Source organism: Lissotriton vulgaris, chromosome 1_1 (assembly GCF_964263255.1).
Source record: "Lissotriton vulgaris chromosome 1_1, aLisVul1.2, whole genome shotgun sequence".
In the NCBI taxonomy this organism is placed as follows: Eukaryota; Metazoa; Chordata; class Amphibia; order Caudata; family Salamandridae; genus Lissotriton; species Lissotriton vulgaris.
In genome coordinates, this window is record NC_141685.1 from 1,772,834,926 (window position 1) to 1,772,855,753 (window position 20,828).

A 20,828-nucleotide genomic window follows, 5' to 3' on the forward strand; every position below is an offset into this window, starting at 1 on the left:
TCATTCAGTAGGTCTGCTTCAGTGCTTCGTCTGTCCGGGTCGTCGGCATTTCTTCGCTAAACCTCTGGGTATTGTTCGGCTGTTTCTTAGAGTGTTCTTTGGGGCTGTGAATCACCTTGCTGGGCTCGCAATCTCTGATGCATGAATTTATCATATGGTTCCAAACAGAAACTATACATCGCTGTAGATTAGAATAGCCTCTTGTGATGTGGGACCGGGAAAAAATAGAACTGACGCTCGAGATAGATTGTAAATCATGTGCATGCTGTTCGGGAAATTTTGTGGTTAAATGGGGCATTAGGAAAGCTGTTAAGCTGCGTGGGAGACGTTTTTTAAGTCAGCGTCGAAACCATGCTTTGTGTAGGTCTGAAATCAAGGTAGATCATCTTTGTAACCAGGGCGTAAAGTAACATTCAAGAGAGAGTCTTAAATGTATTCACATTCTTGCAGTGAAATTAAGAACCTCTGTCAAAAAAAAAAGGGCAAGTCATTTGCGACTCTGCATTTTTGAACTTGTCACGTGTCCGCCCTCCCAGCCTGAGAGAACCCTTGATGCCAGGGATAGCCTTGAACTTTCTGTGTGAGATGGGCGGGAGAGTTATGGAATCTAGTTAAGAGCAGCCAGCCAATTGCTGACCGCCGTTTAAGCAGGGGGACGAGTCATGATGCATCTAAGGGGAGGGGTGTGCTCTGTTGATATACAAAGGGGAAGGCGTACGAAGCAGCCTCGAGCACGATGCCTTCTCTTATTATTGTTGTCAATGGAGTAGACTGACGCAACATGCTGGCTGGGCCCTGCCTTTTCTCTGACGTCCTCCGCCACCTACCCGCCCCTTTTCCCTTCTAGTGAAAGGACAGCCCCGGCTTGCGGTTATTAGACGGCGGCCGGCAGAAGGGCGATATCTTAAGCTAGTGCTGAGCGCTTTCCTGCATTTAAACCGGCGGGAATCTCCCTTTTTATTTACCTCGTGTTTTTAATCGGTGTTCGTTGTGTTATTTATGTTAATTCTTAATCTTGGTTGGTGTGTATTCTTTTATCGCTATTACGGTACGCCTAATTAATTTTTTTAGCAGTCGCTGCCGTTATCTATTTATAAACAACTGCACGGAATACACCGACACATTTGAAGAAATAAGTTGCGGTCACAAGGAATTGAGGTGAGTCGGGCGTTGAGCATGCGGTTGTTGGAATCTATTTTTATATGTTGATACGAGTGTTAACCAAAAGAGGTGTTTGAATGATTTATGCGGTTGGCTGGATACTGGAATGTGAGATTTTCTATTCATCGTGTGCCATAAAAAGTCGAGGAGACCCTTTACCCGCTGCTTTGGTGGGCTGCCCATTAGTCGGGCACCTGTGTAGCGTGGGCGCCTCCGCCCTTGTGTCTGATGCTCTCTGCGCCCGATGTCTGATACCTATGTCTGGCCGTCCACACAGTCACCTGTGCAGAACCTTGCCCTGTGGCGGCACTCTGTATCCCTCTGCATGGACCACCCTCGCGCAGCGCCCTCGGGTCTTTCCCCCACCCCGTGCCCTTTGGCCCGCTTGGCGAGCTAACTTGAGGCGGCTGAGCACGGTGCGGGAGGAGGCGCGGGGGAGATGCCTCAATGCGCAGCAGGGTTGCATCAGACGCTTCCTCGGAAGCTGCCTGAAGCGGCGGATGAGGGAGTGGCCCGCGTACCGGCAGCCGGGCAGCCAGCCGTTGGCTCCCTCCCTGCAGCCACGTCGTGTGCCCAGATACACCAGGCAGGGTACTGATGCCCGCATATTAATAAAAGCCAACACTTAGAACATGGCGCGGGCCTCATGTTGCTATGCTTAGATGTAAATGACCAGTACTGCGAGTGTTCAATGGCCTTGCTTGTAACCTGTGAATATTTCATTTAAGGTACCGCATATCTATTTACATTTAAGGGGTGTTTCACTATATTGTCATCGTTTTCCTGCCCCTTTGTTTTCAATTATTGCAGTACAGAGAGGCCTTCAGGTCCCCCCCCCCCCCCCCCCCCCCGAGTTTTATTGGTCGAGGAAAGACCTTAATATATTGCATTGAAAGAAAGGAGTGGCGTTCTAGATACGGTCTATCGGAAGAATGAATTGATTATTTTTAGTGGAATGTACATTCATTTTGTATAACGTTCAATTACCTTACACAAGTTGTCAGTTTGCACCTATCTGAATGTAAGCGAAGACTATTATATCCGTCATTTTGAATGGTTGTTTAGCCATTAGCTTGCTGGACAGAGATGCAAAGGTTTATAGAATGCTCCCCATGTTTTAAATCTACCTTTAACTGCAAGAAAAAAATTCCCGCTAGAGGTCTCATGTACAGCGCTGACACATTTCCAGTTATTGTTGGGCGCACCGAGGGGAGGTGTGGGCGCTTTGGCGCACGCGCAGTGCGGCTCACTGTCTGGTACTTTTCCGCTTGGTAATTTTCCACTCGCCAGCCTGCTGCGGAAGAGGCGGGGTAGGGGGGGGGCTGACTCACGTGCTCGCTGCGCGAATCCACTGCAGTACCCGACGTCACCATGTCTTCCCCCGCTCTACGCAGGCGCTGTGGACCACTGACAGCAACATCAGCATCTAGGAGCCCGAGCATCCTCCGAAACCATGCCCCGGGAGGAGATGAGCCGCTTCAGCACTGTGCCCACCCGGGACGAGGACGAATGTAGCAGCAACAGCTCCAACAACGAGTACAGTGGACAGTATGCCCCCGAGATCGCCCTCAAGAGGTCAGTGCTTTCCTGGCAATCTTAATAGGATTAGGAGAAGGCCAATCCTCATACGAATTGTCACAGTGATGGTTAAGAGACGATTAGTAATGTTATGGATTATGAATGATATGCCCCAATATATCAATTTATATGTGAAAATGCCATTTCAAAACTATTAAGAATAATAATAATTGTTATAGTAATAGGGGATAGAAGGTCGCGTCCCCGAGAGATATACTTATTATCGCACCAAATACAATATGAATAATTTTGCGTTAAAAATTGTAAAGCAGTACTGAAGATAGCGAAAATGATGCTCATATGAACAGAAATGAAACTGATAGGCAGCATTATTCCATATGAAAGGTGTGTGAGGCCCCAGCTCTGCCGTAAGAAATTATTTTTAATAGCTAGCCTAATGCCACTCTTCAAGGCGTGAATGCTTGCGTTCGGCCCTGTACTAGAGAAACCAAAACCCTACTCCACTTTCACCCTGGGCCTTACTGACACTGTGGTCAGCTACATAATCTGGAATTAGAAGCTGGCTCCAGTGAGGCGCTAGACTGCTTATTAGGGGCAATTTAGTTGTCATGCAGAAAGAACGGCTGAACAAAACATCGGGGGGTGGGGGGCATGCTTGGGCAAGAGGTGCGTCTTCTGTCATTAACGTGTTAGTGCGTAATCACTACAGAAAGGGAGGTAGTTAGGCCCAGAAAAAAAATGAAAACAAGCAGTGGAGTGTTCTTATCGGTAAAACATTTGCTTTCTTCCTCTGTTCAGCAGTAGGTACGAAGAAATGGACGAAGAGAATGAGAACTTTTTACTTGAGAACAACATGATGAAAAAGAAGTACGAAACCGAATATGTAAGTGCACAAAGAAGTGTTCTTCGATAACTTTTAGAATTCTCGCATGGCTTCTCTCTGTGACTCACCGTTTTTTTTTCCTCTTTGTGCAGCGTCCGGGCACCACTTCCTTTGGAATGTCGGTGTTTAACCTCAGCAACGCCATTGTGGGCAGCGGTATCCTGGGGCTTTCCTACGCCATGGCCAACACGGGGATCGCGCTCTTTATGTAAGTGCCCCTGGCGTGGGTGTTGGAAGTGAAGGGGTTCTTCCAGGCATGGGTGTTGGAAGTGCAGGGGTTCTTCCAGGCATGGGTGTTGGAAGTGAAGGGGTTCTTCCAGGCATGGGTGTTGGAAGTGCAGGGGTTCTTCCAGGCATGGGTGTTGGAAGTGAAGGGGTTCTTCCAGGCATGGGTGTTGGAAGTGCAGGGGTTCTTCTTGGCATTCATGCTTTATTACATATGTCAATTTTGGTACCAGATCGTTCCTCGGACATACACCCAGGGCCTGCTTTTGCTCAGGCCCGAGGCGCCAATATTCAGAGAGGCCCAGACCTATCTGCATTATGCCAGGCAAATAGCTCCGGCCATCTCACTTGGCTGCAGTGATTCGGTTTGACGTCCTTTTAGTGGTTTGTCAACACCCCGTGTGTCCTGCTTGTTCCTTCTCACCCCGTGCTGTCATGCGCGAATACCCACCCAAGCGCTTGCTGCACTGTGAAAGGGCTGGGTGATTATGGGGAAGGTGCCTAGGAGTTTTGTGCAGAGGGCGGCTCCTGCTGTGATGTAGTCGGTCAGGAGCTGACCTGTGAACACAAAAGTGACCTCCGCCTCATTGTATTCACACGCAGCAGCGATGGCGCCAAATGTCTTTCTGCCCGGGCGCCATCGGCCTGCTCTGCCTACAGACTACAGCCAACGCTAGAAGGGAGGGAAATGCCATCAGTACAGTGAGGTATTCTGAAGGCGCAGGGTGCTGGTTTCCAGGAGTGGGCCCATACTTTCTAGCAACAGGATAGAAACCTTTTGAGGGGATTGAGTTTTTCATACAGAAGAAAAATATGCAGCAACGAACGACAAGGAATAAAGTGGGCTGATAGGCCTGTCTGGGTGGTTGGGCCGCCCACACCGGTGCCAAGAGGCAGGCTTGTTAGACTGCAGGGATGTCTGTATTTCAGTAGCTGATCATATGAGATCAGAAGTAACGAGACCGCGCCCATTAAAGGAGTGTTTCAAACCAAGAGCAGAGGGATTTTTTACAATTTTTTTTCGGCTGAACTTGTAATTTAACAGTTTCCGTACTGCAGGGTTGGTTGCTTTTTAAATTCAGCCCCAGTACTCTTAGCGAGATCAGCAAACCGGTGCAGCGATGCCTACAGCAGCCCTCGGGAGCGGTGCGTTGCTTTAAGCGAGGCGGCACCGCTAGCACTAGAATATTTTAAGGGACTAGGCACGCCAGTGCGCATGTCTGCTTCACTTTTAAAGAGGGCAACCCCAGCACTGCTTCAAAAGGCGTATGTGTGTCAACGAGGCATTTGGCTCCTTGCTACGGCCCTCTTACAGCTGCCAGGTCTTTGACATTTTGACTCCATTTGAGACACTTGGATTACACCTTGACAAACTAATGCCAACCCCGGTCCATGCGCTGAGAAGTGTCTCCCACTTTGGCGCATCTTCAAACATATGCGGAGAACATGTGCAAGTTTACAAACAGTCCTGGCTTGTATTAATTAGTTCTGTCTGCAGCCCGGGTTGTTTTATTTCAGAAAACATCTTCCTACTCATTTTCAAAATATTCACTTTTTGTACCACTAATTACAAGAATAATAGTTTATTTTGTTCGAGGTAGCGTCTCCAACTTAATGTGTGCCTTATTTCTACCTCTGTGCCCTTACACTGACACTGTTAGCAGCAAATGTATTGATTTGAAATAGTAAAGGTGGGACCAGTCTGGTCTTGTTCAGTTTTCTTCCGACCTTCTTGCACCCTTGTGACAGTCTCGGTAAAATATGCTGTGAGACTGCCGTCACTGCACGATAGAGAGCGTTGTGTCTTTAACAGGAAGCCATTTTTAATTAAAGCTTTATTCCGAGAAGGTCCTGTTTGTTAATAACTACCTGCCCTGAGTGGACCGTTAGACACAATGCTGCTTCTTGCAAGATGACGTCAACACGTAGAATGCAGCAAAAACTGTTGCCACCACATCTATGGAAAACACTGCTGCTCATGCATGGTTCGGAAGGGAAAGGTTACTGTGCTTTGGTTAGTGCTGAGAAATAAAACGTCAAACCTTCATTACAACATTTGCATTGTACACTGCCCCCGGCTTACCTCCTGGCATCTTGTGGAGTGCTATGTATTTAAATAGCTATTTCACAAAACAGGTTTGTCGCGTTACCTAATCACATGATTATGTAAATGTAAACATCCATTTTTCATGCAACATTCAGCACCAGGATGTAAACTGTTTCTAAACGCTCATAGAAATACTGTTCTGTGAAAACCTGAGACAAGGCCAGTTACGGTGATGTGTCTGAGACTATGTTCATAATTAAGGGGGAAACTGATTAGACCATTGAACTGGCTTGATCTGCAGCCAGTATATAAACCATTCTCGACAACATTAAATTCCTATATGTATACCTTAATTCTTTAAGCATTTGGTGTCAATCAATAAACCTTTTTCTGCCTAAAGAACAATAGACCATAAAAGTACATAAAATATTTCACATGACTGTAAACACATATAAGTTTAACATAATTTTATAATGAGGAATATTTTAAAAGTGTTAAACTGTTGAGATACAAAGATACAAGACACATTTGGTGTTGTTTACCTGACGAGTTCTTACATTTGTCTATACCTTGATGAATTTGGTGCCTTTTGCAGTTCTCTGTTTTGTTTCCACGTCTTTTAAAAATATTCCTCTCTTGTTTTTTAGGGTCCTTTTAGTGTTCGTCGCAATATTTTCGTTGTATTCAATTCATCTTCTTTTAAAGACGGCAAATGAAGGAGGTAGGCATTTTGATTTTGTTTAATTTGTTCTGTATGCATATATAGTTTTGACTTAATGTTTTTTTTATGGCCCTATCTTAATGTTCCGTTTGTTTAATAATTCTAGGGTCATTGTTATATGAACAGCTGGGTTTGAAGGCGTTTGGCATACCTGGAAAACTTGCTGCTTCGGTATCCATCACAATGCAGAACATTGGTGGTGAGGATTTCATTGTTACATCTTCTCTAAGACTCCAGTATACAGTGAACATCATTTTTATGAGAACTGGGCTGCTTCCACTTTACTGAAGTCACGGTTAATGCACACCTGCCATACTGGCAGCTCGGGTATTTGCTGTTGGGCTTGAAGGAACATTGCACCCTGCGTGGCCTGTCATTTCCCTCTGGTACCACATTTCAAGTTAGTTAAGCAACCACATTCCAATTTAAGGCATCCCCGTTTGATCATAAGTGCATTTTCTAGCTCTGTAGGGCCACATTTACGAGACATTGGGCCTACAGTTTCAGTTGACCATGGGGCTACATTGCCAGTTGGCCATTAGAACGTTTAGCTCAGCCTGTAAATCGGTCTATCTTTCACTTAATATTTCATTTATTTAATGAGTTTATTTTCTTTAACAGCAATGTCAAGTTACCTATACATTGTGAAATATGAATTGCCGCTGGTGATCATGGAGTTAATGGGAATTGAAAAGAGTAGCGGGTGAGTACCATAACTTGTTTGTGTCTAAGCCTGTTCATCAAGATTTGATAAGTAGTTAATAATAAAACGTGAGTTGTGGTCCATACGCCTGCAGGGGGATGTTGTCAAAAGAGCTTGTTTACTGAGGGTTGGTCTGGCATCCGTTAATGGTGTGAATGGTAAAAAAAATCAGGTGAGTGGACTTTCCATAGGTAATGAGTAACTTGTGTGCAAGCGGAAACAGGATTTGCTCTCTCCTGCTTTGAGGTCTTGGGTTGTAACCTGGTACGGTTAGTAAACAGAGAGTAGAATGGATAGCCGTTGTTAAGCAACAGTGACCAGAAGCGTGTTTGTAATTGTTTGTGTGTAAGCTTGGCAGTGCGTCAATCCTCGGAGGTTGAATGGCTTTGCAGATATTCTAGCAAACTCTGAAATTAAAAAAAAGAGAGAGTCATGTAATGTAATCGGCTGCAGGCATCTTTGTACCATTTTCTCTGCTCAAGCCCCAAGACTGTTACCTCGCCTCCAACACAGAACATTACTCGCATATCTACCTAGAGATCACCCGTCATTCCGACCGAACAGAAAAGGTCTGTTTTCCGCGCAGGCCTCTGACTGTTCATCACTAGAATGTGGCTGTTGCTTGGAAGGTGTAATTGGGCTGGGGCTGTCTCTCAAAGTGGCCGCGTCCCCTCGGGTCCAAGGGTAACTTTGCCTTCTTAAGGGAAATGAACAAGCTACCCGATTTTCACATACGTTAGACATGTGTGACTTATTAGAAATATAGTTGCATTTTGTTGCATTCTTAACACATCGATGCTCTTTCAAAGGAAAATAGTATAATTCCAGCTTTTCGTGCAATTGAGTTTCGCCTGCAAATTGTCGTAGCAAGTCGAAATCCTGGTTAGCTGAAAATCCGTACATATGCCGATGTGCAGAGTGTCCTATATGGTATTTAGGGTGGGATCATGGCCCCCGTGTAGGAAATCCTCGAGTGGCTCATGCACCTACCCCCCCCCCCCCCCCCCCCCAACCCCCTAGTGATAAACATTAATACTCTCTGGGCCATCTGCATGCGCTCTTTTTTTAGGCCGTCATTTTTTTCTGAAGTTATAAAGATAGTGATTTAACTAAAATAGAGCACAAGTGATTCAATTAAAGCTGTGAAATCAAAACAGCTAAGCCTGGAGTGAGGACCGCGTTTTCTGTCGTGATGTTTTTCTCGAATAGGCTGCATTCTTTTTTGACAATAGGTGAAGTTGTACAGTGTTAATATATGATTCGACTTTGTTACTACATGTGTCCAAATAACATGCTATTGGGCCCGGTTAGTTTAATCAGCAAGGCATACATATTTATCAACATTCCATTCTGTCCATGGTACACCGTCTTTTGGTGGAATATAAATAAACCTGAAGATTGGATTAGGAACAGTTCAGAATCTACTTGGAGTAGGGTAATCTCTGGACCTTTCTGCTGCTTTGTGGGTTTGGAGTGGTTCTAAGAAATTCCTACTATTAACACCTAGTGCTTTAGGATATTGCAACTCATTGGTCACTACCATTTTCGCCGCCAGCAACTGTTTCAGAGGTCTATAGATAAATGTTAGCTTGTGCTCTATTAACAAAGAATTGCTGTATACTTTATATTAGTTTTGCACTTGGCTGTATTTTTACTTAGGGTATAGTTGAGTTGGTATATTTGATGAAAGGCCACTGGAATAATTTGGCAGAGGTGACTAAATGATGTGGCAAGAAAATACAAATGCGACATAATGCGAAATTTTTTTGATAGTATGATTTCACAATTTTCACATTTTTACACTTTGAACACTGGGAATATGTTGCACCTAATTGGTACAGATTTAGCACCTAGATAAAGCAATAAGCTACAAAAAGGTGACTACCCTACCTTTGCAAACAGCCCTCCACTGCTCTGCAAAGCGTGCTGCTGGTTTTTTTTAGTATTTTTTTAACCGGTTGAGGTAAAAATTATTTTTTTGTTCTGCATATGGATATAAGTGGCAACACCATAATTGGGCAAAAAAAACGCTGCAGCTGCACAGTCGCATATTTGATATGGTCCTGATTTTGTTATCAACGTTTGTAGAGTTATTTCTACAGTTACTGTTGCATTGTATCATATATTGTTCTAGGTGCCTTTTTTTCTTTTTTTGGAATTTCAGTTCAGTCGTGTATGGTTGTTATGTTTTGTTGAATATGGTTGTTAGGGATTTGTTAATTGTCTAGTTAAGTAGTAGTTCGCGTTGGTTAATGTGAAAGTAAAATAACTTTGATCCTGCTCACGATCTTTGTATTGTATTACGTGCATGGATACATGTGCTAAAGGATCTCTTGATTTAGTTGCAATGGGTGGTTTGAATTTCATAGCCCGGCAAATGCAAATAATTTTCTAGACCGGATTGTTAACTGCCCAGTATGATGTAGTGTTGTCTGTTCGCATCAGTCTTTTTTTCTGATTGGTTCCATACAGGGTGTGAACAGTTTGCAGTCTGTTGCCAACTAAATGGTTTTGGTGACGTTTTGTCGAATGAGGGTCTATGTCTACGGTGGGTCTATGTACTGTTAAGTTGGCTAAAGGCGAATTTCGAGTGTAATTGAAAATCTGTTTCATAGCGAGTATTGTACAGTGCAAGGTGACAGTGGGTGGTTGATGGCTACATGAAATGATTTTATTGAAACATGTATTTTTGTGTAGTAAATGATTGGATTTGTGGGTTGTCTTGGATATGGGTGATGTTTGTGCATTGTGAGAGACTAGTACTGACAAATCTTTAGGTGTCTGGCTGGTTGTATAGGATGCAGGAGCAGAATAGGCATGGGGTGAGGGGTGGGGGGGCGTTATACCACTGGTGAAAGAGAAAGCAAATCGACCTAATAAATTCACATTGCTGTATAAAACGATGCATGTTCCCCCCCTTCCGGAAAGTACTTGCATTACTACGGTAATATTGGGCTTTCATCTCCCATTAAATGTATTTTTAAATTCAATAGTTTTCATTGAAACTGTTTTGATAATTAATGTGAAGACTCGAGTAAGATGGTATTTATGTCATTGTAGGGAGTTGTATCTAAATGGTGATTTCCTCGTCGTGGTGGTGTCTGTACTACTTATCCTTCCCCTGTCGCTGTTGAAGAACCTGGGTAAGATACATTACACTCCTAATTTTCAAATATTTTATTTTGTATGTGCCATGCGTGTGTTGGTTTTGCACAGTAAATTGTCCTCTAACCCTATCTATATATATAGTAATTGTAGTTTAATATGGTGTGGCAGTGGAGAGGATATGCATTGTGTTTTACTACCATATTGCTCTGTGCAAAGAAACTACTTTGAGATACTCCAGTGGGAATTACAGTAATGGAAGGACGTGCCCAGCAAACTAGTATGTTTGAAGGCAGAGCAACACTTCAGGTCAAGATTTCTGTACTTTAGATTTACAAACTACGCCAAATCTGATCACCAGTAAATTGTGGCTCTTGGTTTGTTTGTGCCGTGTTAGTCAGAACCAAAAGCCTTTGCCTCTAGATTTGTTTGACTGAATTCTTTTTATCTGTAACACTGGTTTTCTCTTTTTCTCTTTTACAGGATACTTGGGTTACACCAGTGGTTTGTCCCTGATGTGTATGGTCTTCTTTCTCATTGTGGTATGTACACTTTTGTTTCAAACTCTCATTCCGAGAAATACAAATTAAAGTCAAAGCTTTAAAAGTTCCCTTCTTTGTAAAGGACTATGGAATTAATACAACTGGCACATTCTGCAGCTCCATTGCGATACTTGCCATAGGTATATTCCACACCAAGCTCAATTCATTAGCAGTTTTTATTATTTTTTAAAATAAACCTGTAAAAAAGCCAGTTAATAGTAAAATGCCCCCTTCCAGCCAATAAAAGCTATAGTGTTCCTTCTGTGTAGCCCCCCCTTCACTACAGTTTTGAAAGTTTGATGTTAATGTAATTGTTAACATGAATATTTATTTGTTTTTGTGTATTCTAGGTAATATACAAGAAATTTCATATACCCTGCCCGCTAGAAGACCATGACCTGAATACAACTGTAAATCACTCCTTGGCTGTGTTGGCATCCACATATGCTCCGCTTCATGACATAGCTGATAATTTCACGACTGATGATGACCTGTGCAAGCCAAAATATTTTGTGTGGAATTCCCAGGTAAATAACTACATGTGTAATTTTGTTCGAAGCAACTAAACAAGTATGTCACTTTGTTTGTGCGATTGAGGACCTGACTGAGGCATGTCCAGTCTATTGTCCCACACTTGCTGAACAAGGCTACCACTAACTGCATGTGACCCTCCAAATGACCTATAAACATAGCATCTGCCTGTAGGAAACTGTTTTCCAGACTTTTCTAATGTTCACGTATCATAATTCTTTTCAGACTGTCTATGCTGTTCCCATCTTGACGTTTTCTTTTGTTTGTCACCCCGCTGTTCTTCCTATTTACGAAGAGCTCAAAGGGTAAGTTGCATTACTAGCATGACATGTTTCTTGTTCAGTGTTATTCAGTAAGGCATGAATTATGATAATTAAAAGGGTCTGTGCTATCAGATCCATTTCTCACACACAACCAGAGTTGTAATATTCAGTCTTTTCCCCACAAGGCCTCCAAAGTTCACTTGGTACCTAACAGTAAAGAGAAATAAAAACACAAGAGGCAGCAAAGACAAATAACCAGCTATTGCATTGAATGCTGCTGCTGGGTTGAAGTGCAATAAGGATCTCCAAATAATTGTAATGACAATCCTTGTTGACTGCCATGTTGTCTTTTCTCAATAGAATCTACAGCTAATGGCATGCCCTCATTCAAGGCCTCTAGTATTCCCTCATAAAAAAAAAGAAGCAAAATGTCCCTTCATAATAAGTTAATTCACAGTATGAAACCATCTACCTTCCTTTTGCCTCAAGATGAATGTTGAGTGTCTCCATCTAATGTGCATCTCTATCACCGCTTCTCTATCCTTGGCCCCATTTGTTGATTGAACTTGGTGTCCCGCTCCTTGCTTTTTCTCCAGCATTATCCCAGAATACATCGGTAGTCGTGCACAAGACATGAGAAAGTTGCCTCCCCTTTGCCCAAGAGTGCGAGAATATGGCAATGGTACTAGTTGGAAATCAGTGTTAGTGTTCACACTTAATCTACGGCACTAATGGAGATTTTAGGGCCATCCGCGTAATGAAATGACACGTCACTAAACGTTCACAGGAATAGCATTCTACAATCCACCCCGTCCAGGTTTCCCAATGCATGCAGCCCTCACACTCCTGTCATTCGTTGTTGATATTTCCAATGCATCAACTTTCCTTTTATTGCCATTATACAATTGTGTAAATATTTCTGTGTGCTCACTCATAATGTATCCCAATTTCACCTTAACAGACGCAGCCGCCAAAGAATGATGAACGTGTCCAATGTTTCCTTCTTTGCAATGTTTCTGATGTACCTCTTGGCTGCTCTGTTTGGATACCTCACTTTCTATGGTAAGAAGTTATTCATTTTTCTAAATTTGTTATCCCAAGAGATAGTTTCTGGAAAGGACTACTATTTGCTGTTAGTCAAAGTGTCTGTACTGCAAAACAAATGCCCGTAAACCTTAAGTATATGGTTGAATATTTTACTTGGGAAGATTACTTTCTTAGTTTCCATTTGGTTAGTCATTTTAGAAAGCTCTGATCACCTTCTGGGAGTCGGTAGGCACAGCCTTACCTGAGCGCTCACCAGGTGCAGTCAGGTTGGGGTGAAGATCTTTAGCATGATGGGTAGCTGCCAGTTGGCCTTCTTGACCACAATTTAATTTGGTATAAATGCCTATTCCCTGCCACTAGATGTCGCAGTCTACAGTTAAACCTAGATAATGCGATATGTAGTAAATGGTTGAATTTACTCATATTTTATTGCATAACCCCAGTTAGCACTACTTCTGAAATGTGAACTTGACCGCTTGGGATGTTCCTAAAAGGCACTATGGCCACTTATGGAAATCTCTACCTCCAACCATAGACTGAAGAAATAGCTTCTTCCCAAACCCCAATATTTCTCCCACCCCCAGGTGAAGCAGTATATGGACTAAAATGTGTGCTTTTTCATCTTATGTAGCTCGCGGTATCTATAGGGTCATGGCATTTAAGTCTCCCTTTTTATCTTTTGTAGGAAAAGTTGAACCTGAACTGCTTCATACGTATTCTCACGTCAAAGATGCTGGTGTGATCCTCCTCATCGTCCGCCTGGCAGTTCTTGTTGCTGTTACGCTAACTGTACCTGTTGTCATATTCCCGGTGAGTCTTCCTCAAATACTCTGCAGGCGCGAAACACAGAGGGTTCGATTCGATCTTGTTTCCCAAATATCAATGTGAATTAATTTCATACTTCATTAGCAACTATTTGGAAGTGAAATAAACAAATAGCCTTTTTTAATAGCCTGTACATTCTTCGCAACGTGGTTGGCAGTGTCATAATACTAAGTATGTGCTTGTAATTCATATGGACAATAATAGGACTTGCTGCAGTGCGAGCGTTTGTGGAGAAACTCTTCATTTTGTCCTGGAGCCCTTTGCTTCTCTCAATTACTCCACTTACCTTTGAGAGGCATTAAATGTGAGCAGGGTGCAGTGAAATTTGACTGAGGCGGCTGTTTGCGAGCCTGGACCACAGTGAATCCGCTGCAGTTATTTTCCTGCATCATTCCGTGAAGTCCTCTTTCGTGGGGGTGGCAGGTTCTTAGTGGAAATAATTCAGTTGGACAGGCACGACTCGAACAATTACGTTTCCCTTTTGATCTAATGTTCAGTCGTAGGTCTGTTTGGTTTAAGAAATCAAGAACTTTTCAGTACGTTGTCAGGAGGAAATTTCAGGGTGACAAGAAAAAGTTGCATACCGTGTTTCTTCATCCTTCGTATGGCCACAGTTGTATTATGGTTCAGTCTGCATACATGATAAAGCTTCGGAAAGACCTTAGTCCACATTACTGGTATCGACATGTTTGTGGGCCTCGTTGCAAAATACTTGTGTAATTGAGTGAGCGCGTCATCTTGAAGTTTCTCTGGACTGTAGATCATCCAGTCTTCTATTTACATTGCAGATCCGAAGTTCCATCAACCAGCTCCTGTGTGCAGAGAAAGAGTTTAGCTGGATTCGCCATATTGTCATCACAGTCCTCCTCTTGGCATTCACCAACACTTTGGTCATCTTTGTTCCAACCATTCGAGATATTTTTGGATTTATTGGTAAGTCTAGCTTCTTCTAAGTGGTCAGAGTCACATAAGTTAACCCATATCAGTCTCCAACTTGAGTTGTAGTTTTCTTGCATTAACTGTGGTGGCTTGCTAGGGTATCTTTAATTTTACTAGGTTTGTTTTACCATATGGGTGCAAACAGTTCCAGATTTTTGTTTGGTTCAGGGTTATTAATCATGTTGGTTTGCAGTGTTGATTGAATCCATGTGTGAGACAATGTGCATCCTCCATGAGACAAAGTGCAATTACCCAACCTTACACAGGACCTGTTCTGGTACCAGAATCTGGTCTGTGCTAGTCAGGGTGGGAGTCGAGGAGGAGAGCGCAATTGTGCCACATGTCGTTATAAAATGTAGCTTTTAACAATAGTCATTTGGTGATAGGAAGGCATGCTTAAACAGATTTGTATGTTGAATTTTCCCCTTTTTGATGTTTACAGGGGCTTCTGCTGCTGCAATGCTGATCTTCATCCTTCCTTCCGCTTTCTATCTCAAACTAGTGAAGAAAGAGCCAATGAAGTCTGTGCAGAAGATTGGGGTATGTGCATTAAAAACTTTAGGTTTCACAGAAGCACTAAATGTATATTCTATCGGGGGCTTCGTGTCTTTACCTCTTCTGATTTAAAAGTATATCCGTATTTGTGAGGGGCAGATACAAAAGTTATTTTAGGGGAACCTATGATTTACATAGGGCTCCTCTGACTCCAAATTCTCCGTTCTTTTTCTGACTGCTGCTTTAGTATGGGCATTCCACATTTTTGGCTTGCATTGAGTGCTAAATGGATGAAGTGGAAGAAGACCCTGGTGAAAGGGGTAGTATGTGTTAATTCTGGCTGTTGAGGGGTTAGCAGTGGTACCTTCTAAAGGTAACCACATCTTTTTGGGGGTTAGTGGTTGGAATTCAGTGTCCGTAAAACACCATGACTGAGTGGGAAACTTCCTCTCCACCCACTTGCCTTGTATTCCCCAAATTCTAAATATAATTTCATGTAATAGAATATTATTTTTGAGGTGCAAATACAATACGCTACTGGAACATTAGAGTTGTAACCTAAACATATGCCATTGGAGAAATTGTTAGAACACAGTCTTTTTTTAAATAAAAAAGCAGGGAGAGGACTATTTCCTGTCTCACTATAATTCTGCTGTGCTGGCACATGGATGACATGAGATCTTAGCTGTAGAAACTTCTCGTTCCGTTTCCGTTGATGCATTTAAAGTCCAATGGAATGAGAGAGTGGCTGACCAGATTAAATTCTGGTATTTTATTTTGTGCCACTCTTGAAGTTTTAGCTACTTAATAGCTGCTTATTTAACCCTCCGCCACATATTCATAGTAGAAGAGATTCCTACTTTAATAGTGTTAGTTATCCTATTTTTCTAGATTATAGCTCGTTTTCTGGACATGATTGAAAGACATTACACTTTTGTGTCCAGTGTTGTACTTACAAGTACTGTGAATCTTACTGACCAGGCAAGATTCTGAGCCAGAAGACTTCCTGCATTTCCTTTTCTTGTGGGAATAGGACAAGCACTCCTTTGCCTTGTGTATCGTTCATGATACAGTCGTGGCTTTCACACGCACTTTGCCTTGGCTGCTGTACATTACTTGGAATGCATTTGTTAGTAATTACAGAGGGGGTGTCCATCCTTTTCTGTACTGAGAGCTACTTATGTTCAATGAAACGCATTGAGAACTACTAATATAATTAGTGCTGTCTAATGTAATTATTTTAAATATATATATAATAATTCAACCAAGCAAAAGCGTTCTAATGTAATAAGCTTGGGTGCACACAGGTGAGCTACTCGGAGGTAGCTGTACAGCTACAGTAGCTCATGAGCTACTGGCTGGAGACCCCTTCAGAGGCGCCACAATTTCATTTGACAAACCTATTGTGACTACCCTGTTTGACTTTAGGCAGCCACTTCAGCCGGGTTGGTCTAAATTATTTGTGCAGTCGGCTCTTGTCTTTGTTGAACCACATGTCTGCCTGCTTGACTCCCTGTTCCTTTCTTCTAGGCCACGGTGTTCCTGATTAGCGGAATCTTTGTCATGTCTGGCAGCATGGCCTTGATCATCCTTGACTGGACCAAGAATGCCATGTCTACCGAAGGACACTAACCTAATCGGCTGTCGCGGACTGGGCACTTGACCATGGACGAGTGACTCTCGGAAATCCTCTCCTGGGGATGTAACTTTCATCAGTGCTTCTTGCAGCATCACTTCCTGGAACTTGCAGATGCTTTGACTCGAGCTGCTCGATGTAGAATTGAACTCTATGGAATAGTTCTGCATGGGAACACGGACATTGTTCACTTCAAACCTGCAAAGGCTCTGCCTGAGGGAAGTGTTGATTTATTCCATTCCAGAGAATGGACGCAACACAACTTTTATTATGCCACAAGTTTGGCTTTTGTCATTAACTGTTACTTGGATGTTATAATAATGTTATTACTTGAATGTGCCTAAAGCATTAATGTGAGTAATAGATGTTCCGCGGCAAAGTGTTGAACTGATCGATGAAAAAAGCGACACTTTATCATTTTTTTGTACCAAAAATATATTTATCAGCCTCAATCATTTTGAGGGTAATTAATTTTTATACTGTACTGGTATGGCAGTCACACTTCTATATATGTATAACTTACAAGACAACGTGTTTCAAATTCTTGCATTTTAAACACGCACAGTTTAAAAACCAAATACTTTTGAATCAGTTTTTGAATTGAAAATGATATTGTACTTGCCAGAACAACACTGTAGTGCTCCCTTTGATCAACCCGTGTTTTTAAATAACATAATGAAAAATAAGACGTATTGTAGAATGGGGTTGATGTACACTGGCCAAGTGTGAACAATATTTGAGATTAGAACACTTTTTTTCTTTTAGCCACGTAATTGGAAATGTAGCACTGTTTTATGTAAGTTGGTGTGCTTGGACAAAATGGGATGCAGAATGCAGTCACAGCATCTACTAACATAGGTTGCTGAGCATGTTTGCTGTTTCTTAACAGCCTTTCTGCCACAAGACAATCTATAAATCAACGGACTATAGATTGGGTTTACAGTCCTGTCGTGGTTGACTGCAGTTATGTTAAAAAAAAAGCTTACAGTATTTCTCTGCACCACAGTGAATGCTGAATTACTCGACATTTGTATTTTTTTTCTGCTGTCTTGGCACAGAGCCTGAAATATGTTTGTGCCAGATATTCTCTGCAGTCATGCCACTGCGCACTTGGCAAAGTTTACAAGCTGCACCATGCAAAATAGTTTGCGAGGCAAAAAAAATTTAAATAAATAACCTGAAGGTAACCTAGTAGATCTAGTTTCCGTAAACTGTCCTAGAAGAGGTACACCCAGATGCAATGTGTGTGATGCAGTTTTAGCCTCGCTTGTATCAAATTCTTGGCCGGCCATTCATTTGCTGAGCAGAGGTGGGCCACCGAGGACCATGTTCTGCTTGTCCCATGTATACCATTTGGGGCTCTGCAGTGGTACATAAGTCTGCTTATCAAACCTATGAAACAGCGCCTCCTTGCTTGGGGTGTTGTGCCCCCTGTGGTGGCTATTACAAAGTCTAATGAATTTTTAGATAATCTACATTGTAGTGTTAAATTGCTTTCACATTTTTCGGAATTTACTAAACATGCAGTTTCCACCGTGGATTGTTTTTTCCGCCCACGCTTACTTGCAAAGTGTGCTGTTTATTAACCTCAATCAGTGACAGTGTACCTCCAAGGCCTCGTTCCTCCAAAGTAAACACTGCTGGACAGCTGAAGAACAATGTGATCGACACCCAATATTGTCCCGATTTGGGTGTTGTGTTGATTTTAGAAGAATAGTCCAAATTAAGGATACGTTTTTTTTCTAAGTTTACATGAATTGTCAACGCCTTGTTATATCCTATATTTTGCGTGCGAAGACCTTTGATCCAGTCTAAATATGTCTGGTGTACCCGAACTAGAAACAGCACCCAAGATTACAGGTCTCAGTATTCAACCACTGTCCACCACCGCCTCTTGCATATGGTCTTCCATGGGCATCTCATACTTATGTTATTTATGGAACATGACACTGTTTGCCAATATTTTTCAATATTTATGATGTATGTATGTAAATCTGATATGTATATATTGTAAATAACGGAGTTGGGCTGTCAAACTGCATATGTGTATATATCTGTCCTTTATTAAGTCCGCTGTTTATAATGCACAGCTGTACGGAATCTTTAAGATTGTAATTCCATTACTGTCGCCCTGATGTTAAGAAGCATCCTTTGAGGTTTTTTTGTTGTTGAAATTTTGAGTGCAGAATTGTGGCAGTGCGCTTGGCAATATGCCTGGTGGAAAAAAGAACAATTGAACCCACGTTAAATGGGCTCCTTTAGCATAACAAAATAAAATGGGTAAGCTACTATAGTAGTAGCAGGCATATGCCCAGCCTGAAATCGACTGCTTTGGTTGATTATATGCATGCCTACTGTATATATTTTGCCACAGTAAAGCCCTTAGTTGATCAAAATTCTGTCCTTTTGGGCTCTCCTTCCCTTTTTTTAAATTATTGAGCAGAATTCCAACAGGTCCAGCTTCTGTGATATAATGTGCTTGTATATATGACTTCCTTTGTAAATATGTACATATAGTTGGAAGCCAACAATTTCATGAGAATTGTTGGCCATATCTTTCACAGTTTCAATGAAACATACTTTGTTCTTGTAACTGAACTAAAATAAATGCATAGATAATCCAAGAATCTTTGTGTGTGTTTATTTATTAAATGAATAGTTATTAACCTTTAGAGCAGTTTACTTCTGGTGGGTTACCCTCTGAAAAGGCATGGGTTGAAGGCTGTGAAAAGGCTTTTGGTAGACTAGGCAGGCACAGTGGTGTCTTCAAATGAATGCTTGAATCTATAGCCTAAAGGCATGCTGGTGTCTTCTCTCACCCCAAACCGCCCCATTATATATATTTTTGTCTCGCAATATCAGACTAGAGAGCATGAGTTGCTGAAGATGACTGCTTCAGTTTCCCTACACCCTACATTTAGCACCAGATGTAGTCCTTGCAAGTTCCAATTAAAAGGTTAATCCAGATCCACTGGAAGTAGGCCACCATTTCTGCTGAGTGTTAACATTTTTTTTAAACGTGTAAATTAGGGCTGTAGAGACCTTATTTTTTAGACGTACATCCTCTGGTCAACTTGCTACGTGGAGCAAGTTTTCTTAGGGTGGGACGAATGATTAGGTGTGCTTTATTGTTGCCCATTAGCATGGCAAATTTAGTTTGTGAGAACCTGGAGTTCCCCTAGCAAGGTTATTTAACGTTCAGCTACACATTTTCTGAGGTTGAGGAACCATGCACTGACGTAACTGGTGTTTTGCCATGTCTTCCTTGTATGTGGGTTTACAAATTTAACACTTATTTCTAGAGTAAATTATTTTCTGTAGTCTTCTTAGTTTACTTCACCTCGGTTGTAGTCTGGACTATCTTGAAAGGAATATTGAGTGGCCACAATATTGAAATCTAAAATCTCAGCAGGAACTGCATGGAGAGGGGTTCACTCCAGGTCCACGTCTTCAAGGTTCGTTGATATGGATTTGAGTACAGAAAATTTGCACTTGCTGTCAATATTCTGGTCACGACATTGACCGCTCTATCTTCCTTGCTCGATATTCCACGCCCTTTGCCTCAATTTGTGCATAAACCTGGCTGTGTATTTGCTGTTAAGAGGGACCCTGTGGCCCTTTCCTTCTGTGAGAATAGGAACATTGCAGATGGAACCTGGAAACAATTCCGATTTTAAAGTTTGTGAAAACTCTCGCTTCAAGGGCAGGAAGGGCTTAAGAAGCTAACTACACAAAAATTTAAAAAAAGCAGCCATAACGTGCTTATTCATAATGGTGGACCCATGCCTTACTGTCTACTTTTGTGCATTTGGCTCAGTCCTGTACTGGTACATCTAGTCCTCTTCTCCCTGGGTGTGTTCGTGGCCATTACCTGCACCATATGCCAACTATCGTTTTCCCTGGTCCTCTTCTCCAGTGGTTGTACACAACGGTGACGGTGTTTTTGTGTAGGTGGTTATGCCTCCAGGCAGCATTATTGTTCCTCGCCATACTTGTGTATTATTTAGTGGACCGCTTTGTATGTCTGTATCTCTGGTTCGCTTCTCCCCAGCCCCTTATTTTTCAATGTTTAGCAAGCCTCTCACACCTGGCTTTGGTCAAGATCTCTTGGCCCGCTTCTACATGTGCTGTTGGCCTATTCTCTTATCTTGTGTAGGATTACTCCT

At 42.2% G+C, this 20,828-nt stretch overlaps 1 protein-coding gene across 2 annotated transcripts; it reads left to right on the forward strand.

Annotated features, from left to right (window-relative positions):
* Window positions 1-869: 869 nt before the first annotated feature.
* On the forward strand, window positions 870-19,286 carry SLC38A2 (solute carrier family 38 member 2). Of its 2 annotated transcripts, none has more exons than XM_086919082.1 (16): window positions 870-1,158; window positions 2,556-2,736; window positions 3,499-3,583; window positions 3,676-3,791; window positions 6,503-6,576; window positions 6,683-6,775; window positions 7,198-7,279; window positions 10,340-10,422; window positions 10,868-10,926; window positions 11,277-11,453; window positions 11,683-11,762; window positions 12,682-12,782; window positions 13,453-13,577; window positions 14,381-14,525; window positions 14,974-15,071; window positions 16,557-19,286. In XM_086919082.1, exons 2-16 carry the CDS (start codon window positions 2,615-2,617, stop codon window positions 16,656-16,658), a joined length of 1,542 nt encoding a protein of 513 aa, XP_086775208.1. In that variant the 5' UTR covers window positions 870-1,158; window positions 2,556-2,614; the 3' UTR covers window positions 16,659-19,286. The 2 variants fall into 2 exon arrangements, with proteins under 2 accessions (XP_086775208.1, XP_086775209.1); XM_086919083.1 differs by having other exon boundaries at window positions 873-1,158; window positions 3,502-3,583.
* Window positions 19,287-20,828: the final 1,542 nt, after the last annotated feature.